General features: G+C 46.9%; 1 protein-coding gene across 1 annotated transcript in view; it reads right to left on the bottom strand.

Annotated features, from left to right (window-relative positions):
• MTMR9 (myotubularin related protein 9) overlaps window positions 1-5,315 on the bottom strand; it is a 28,781-nt gene that overhangs the window by 7,798 nt on the left and 15,668 nt on the right. Inside the window, exons 5-7 of the mRNA XM_014948395.1 lie at window positions 3,664-3,881; window positions 3,146-3,307; window positions 577-718 (exon numbers count right to left, since the gene is read on the bottom strand). Coding sequence (XP_014803881.1) covers window positions 577-718; window positions 3,146-3,307; window positions 3,664-3,881 — 522 coding nt within the window. The remainder of the gene's footprint in view (window positions 1-576; window positions 719-3,145; window positions 3,308-3,663; window positions 3,882-5,315) is intronic.

Here is a 5,315-nt window from a genome sequence, read left to right as displayed (position 1 = left end):
CAGCCTGGAGAAGAGAAGGCTCTGGGGAGACCTTGGAGCCCCTTCCAGTCCCTCAAGGGGCTCCAGGAGAGATGGGGAGGGACTCTGGATGAGGGAGGGGAGCCCTAGGAGGAGGGGGAAGGGTTTTAAACTGAAAGAGGGGAGATCTAGACTAGATATTAGGAAGTAACTCTTTCCTGTGAGGGTGGGAAGTATCCCTGCCCATGGCAGGGGGTGGAGCTGGATGATCTTTAAGGTCCCCTCCAACCCTAACCACTCTATGATTCTATGATTAGTTGCAAGAGTACAAAACTGGAACTAAAGTTTTGTCTTTTAGCCTCAACAGTGTTCTCTACAGAGATGGTCACCCTCAGCACACAAAACAGGCAGTTCTCCAACCCCCAAAAACTACCATGAGAAGCCCCATGGAGTCCAGGAGGTACAAATGACTCAGTTAATGATGTTGCTCTTGGGACAAAGGCCATTCACACTCAGCAGGGCTGCAACAAGGCCCAACCTGTTTGCTGCCTCTTGGGCTATTTCCCAACACAACTGTCACTGGAATAGATGGTTGCTTTGTCCACAGGCATGTCTTACCTGCAGCCACTCCCTCACAACAAGAGATTCAAAGCCACAGATGGTCCTGCACCTTGGATCCAAGATAATCTGCGCCAGAGACGTTACCTGGAGCGTGGAATCGGTTCCTTCGGTCCCGTGGACTAACACTGATGCACCTTCCCTGTCAAAGAAAAAGGTGGAAAGGAATAAGAGCACAAATGAATAGAACATAGCCCAAGTATGTATGGATGCCATATGCATCCCATGGACACCAGTGCTGCTACCGTGAAGTTTTCCTGGCTCTTCACCCCTTCTTCCCTCCCATAAGTTACTCCCCACACCACGTGGAAGCCAAATCACCGTCTCCACCTGGGTCCTCACCAACACTAATGAGACCTCTGCATCAGTGAAGGCTTGTTTTCTTCCTAAGCACCCTGGAAATCCAGAACCTTTGCCACGTTGACCGAGGATGTGCAGTGAAATCTCTTTTGTGGTGCTATTTTGAATACCCCTTCGAGTCATAGCATGGAAACGCATCTCAAAATCTGCTTGTGTCATTTATTGTTTTGTTTATTGTCATTTATTGTTTTGCTGAGGACTCTAAAACCTTCCCGTAAGCCCTGCAATGAAGACGTACCATCCCCCCAGACGTTCTGCAAAACAATACTATGAGATTCTTGCTCAAACCTGGGCTTAATTGTATTTGGGCTTCAATTGGAGGTCACTGCAGGAAAATTAAACCATTTCAGGAGAAAGCAATGGCAGAGCTTGGCCTCCACAAAGGCAGAGGAGCTGGTGCGCTAAGAAAGGAAGCTTGTCAGAGAGCCAAGCACAAAGGCTTCTCGCTCACCAGCCAGCACAAGTGAATCAGCAGAACAATGTGAGGAGCAGAAGAAGCTCAGAGACTTCAGGAAGGTTTTTACAGGGGCCCATGTGCTGTGAGGACTGTTCAGGACAGCCAATTCCTTTCCCTATTCCTCCAGCCCTGGCTGTGTTGGGATACAACACCAGAATCTCCTGAGGGAAGGACTGGATGCTATTAAACAGCATTGACCCCCCTTGCTCTTCCCAAACTTTGACCCTACACCTCGCTTCTGCCAACATTCTTATGCCCAGAAAGGAAATTAACTGCAGGATGTGTTTCTTGCTGCACAGACACCCACCCTAAGCAGCAAAGCATGGGTAAGAAAGAACCATATGCCCAGAAAGGAAATTAACTGCAGGATGCGTTTCTTGCTGCACAGACACCCAACCTAAGCAGCAAAGCATGGGTGAGAAAGATCTACCAAGCAAGTAAGCCTGCACACATCACTTTTTGAAATGAAGAGGATAAAGATCTATTCCTTGAACACTGCAACATCTTTGTCTTTAGTCCTACGTCTAAAACAGACCCAGTCCCTCCACAGCACAGATAATCTTCAGATACTCTCTCCTTTTCCCCTGATTTTCCCTTTTTGTCCTTTCAGGCATCTTTAAGATGCTGTGAGGTCTGACCCAGCCGTTCCCTCTGGGCTCTGAGGGAGGCAGCAGAGCTGAGCCAGCCTTCCAAAGCTCTGGGTAAACAGAAAAAGGGAAGCTGAAGTTAAAAATGATGAAATCGTCCGCTGTCCCAACAAGCCGGAGGAGTTTCATCACCGATGTTTCTCATTATACACACGGGGGAAAGAATTACAGATAAAACTATTGATCAAGAGGACAGTCAATAACTAAACAGGCACAGCCAGTGCTTTTAAAAAGCACAGCAAGTAATGTTTTATTGCATTGGTGCTGTTTTATCTATAAGACTGCATTTCAGCCTACCTGCGTGTAACATGTTCCCGAGTTGCTATGAAAAGCCAGCTTTTCCCTGAGTTTTGAGAAGGGCTTTCCCCTCTCAGAGCCACAAAGAAATCACATTTAGTCCCCTGCACTTGGGTCTTACAAACCCTGGCACCTGACAGCTAGTTTTTGCTCTCAGGCCTGAGGTCTGAATACATTTTGAGGACAAGTTAGCCAAGTCAGCAGTATTTACGAAAGAAATAATGTCAGGTTAAAAGAAATAATGTCAGGTTAAAAGAGGACACAAACACTTAAAAGAGATGAACAGGATTGCTTAGGTAAGACTATGGAGATCAAAATTTCAAGAGGAAAAAAGCACTGGACCAATTCCTGGGGAAAACAAGGAAATGCCACTGTTTTAATCCCTACAAGCAAAATGGGGCATTGGAACCTTTAAGCTAAAGGATAAAAATGACCTTTTTTTAAAAAAAACGTTGTGTTCTCACTTTACAAGCTACCACACAGCGCTTCAAATGGGCGTATTCTAACCTAAACCTTCAATAAAACTCACCAAATTAGATGGGTAGCATCAGACATAGGAATAAACCTCAACTAGGTGATCTAATATCTATTCTTAGTCAAGATTTCCTCCCTCAGGCTTGTACTTCTGAAAATGCAAGTATGATTTACGGGAGGAACATTCCTTGAGCATGATGAAACAGTATCTTGCTCGTGCAAACCAGTTCACGGTGGCCAGTTACTAATAGTAAAAGTGGAAATAGGGGTATTTAATGAGTAAATCTATAATCAGAGAATGAGAAACTCAAAAGGCTCTCTGAAAAAGTTTTACCTATCGATGCACTGAGCAGCCAGACAAGCGGCGGTCAGTATCTCCTTGATGTGGGTCAGCCAGTTGGAAGCTTCCAGTTTACTGAGCCAGCGGTCCATATTGTGCGACTGGTCATTACAAGCTTCCACGAGTTTGATGAGGCTTTCCTGCAGAATATTAAACCTGTGGGAAAAGCAAAATATTATTGAAAATATAAGCAGCAACATAGCAAGCAGGACAACGTGCTTACAGAATTACACTCACTGATCTCAAAGTCATAGAATCACAGAATGGTTTGGGTTGGAAGGGACCTTAAAGATCATCCAGTCCAAACCAGGGCAGGGACACCTCCCACCAGACCAGGTTGCTCCAAGCCTCCATCCACATCCCATGATTTTGCCAAAAAAAGGGAATGTGATCCCGTTGACAGGACACACGGCCCCTTCTTATAGAATCAAATACTTTGTGGACCTGACATGGCTCTGCCAACTCAACCCTACAAAGCCAAGGAGGAGGAGAGCCCGCGTGATTTCACCCACCTCTCGATACATTTGTGAATCCTCCTCCACTGGGGATAGTGGGCTTCTTGTTCAAAACCCCCTCCTTTGGCCCTGGCCTGTTGGGCAACATTCAGTGACCTGGTATCAATGATGTAGCCCCGCTTGCCAGGCCGAAGCGTGGCGTTAATTAGCTTCTCATCTTCTTTACACCGTCTCCCATTCGTACCTGTCAGGGGCTGGCTACTTCGCATCATCACCTGTGGAGACAAATAGCCATACATCAGGCACTGGAAAAGGATAAACTGATGATTGAAAGCCACCTCCAAGCCAAAAATGGAGGTTTGAAGTCACACTGTGCAAAGGACACCCCTCCACCCCTCAGGGCTCTGTAAATACAGGGCACAAACAGAGGCGTTAGGTCTCAACACCAGGCATGGAGAAAGGATCTCTAGAGACATGCGCTACCAAAATTGACACAGGGTGCTCCAGTTCTCCTTTAAAACTTACAAAGGTTGTGAGCGAGATAATTCAACCTTAAAAAGCTTCCTCATCATTTCAGGGGTTAAATTCAAGTGGGGCCCTCCTGAATCTCCAGGACTTCTCTGTGGAATTGCACCACCAAGTGCTACTCTCGCCTCACCGCATGTTCTACTTCTATCTGCTTCAAGTTGGATCCCCTCACAACAAGAAAAACATTGAGGGGCTGGAGCAGGTTCAGAGCAGGGCAATGGAGCTGGTGAGGGGTCTGGAGCACAAGTCTTGTGAGGAGAGGCTGAGGGAGCTGGAGGTTTCAGCCTGGAGGCTGAGGGGAGACCTTCTCGCTCTCTACAACTCCCTGAAACGAGGGTGTTGCCGGGGGGGATCAGTTTCTTCTCCCAAGGAACAGGCGATGGGACAAGAGGAAACAGCCTCAAGTTGCACCAGGGGATGTTTAGGATGGATATTAAGAACAATTTCTTCCTCAAAAAAGGTTGTCAAGCCTTGGAAGAGGCTGCCCAGGGCAGTGGTGGAGTCGCCATCCCTGGAGGTATTTAAAAGCTGGGCAGACGTGGTGCTGAGGGACATGGGTCAGTGGTAGGTTTTGTCAGTGTTGAGTTGATGGTTGGGCTTGATGATCTGAAAGGTCCCTTCCAACCTACAAAATTCTGTGATTCTATGGCATCTTCCAGAGGCTTTATCCCTTGCATTATTCCTGTAGTACCATCTTTGTGAGGCATCGAACTAGCTTTAGGTCTCTTTAAGGTCTCTTCCCAACTCCGTTTTTAAGACAATCAAGTCATTCATGTCTTAAAGACACCTATCAAATAGTTTTACCCGGTAGCTAGACAAATAAACCCGAGGTCCACAGATTTATTAGCTGAAATTTCTCTTTAGCAAGTGCCATTTCAATTCAGAAAGCATCCCAGCAGCTCAAACGACAACTGAAACGCGAGGGCGGGCAGTTGGAAACAGTCTGAGGGGAGACCTTATTGCTCTCTACAGCTCCCTGAAAGGAGGGTGTAGAGAGATAGGGGTCGGTCTCTTTTCTCAAGTCACAGGCGACAGGACGAGAGGAAATGGCCTCAAGTTGCACCAGGGGAGGTTCAGGCTGGATATTAGGAAGAATTTTTTCACTGAAAGGGTTCTCAGCCATTGGAATGGGCTGCCCAGGGAGGTGGTTGAGGCACCATCCCTGGAGGTGTTCAAAAGAC

Source organism: Calidris pugnax, unplaced genomic scaffold (assembly GCF_001431845.1).
Source record: "Calidris pugnax isolate Ruff unplaced genomic scaffold, ASM143184v1 scaffold140, whole genome shotgun sequence".
NCBI classification, from domain to species: Eukaryota; Metazoa; Chordata; class Aves; order Charadriiformes; family Scolopacidae; genus Calidris; species Calidris pugnax.
This window is presented reverse-complemented; position numbering and strand designations above follow the sequence as displayed.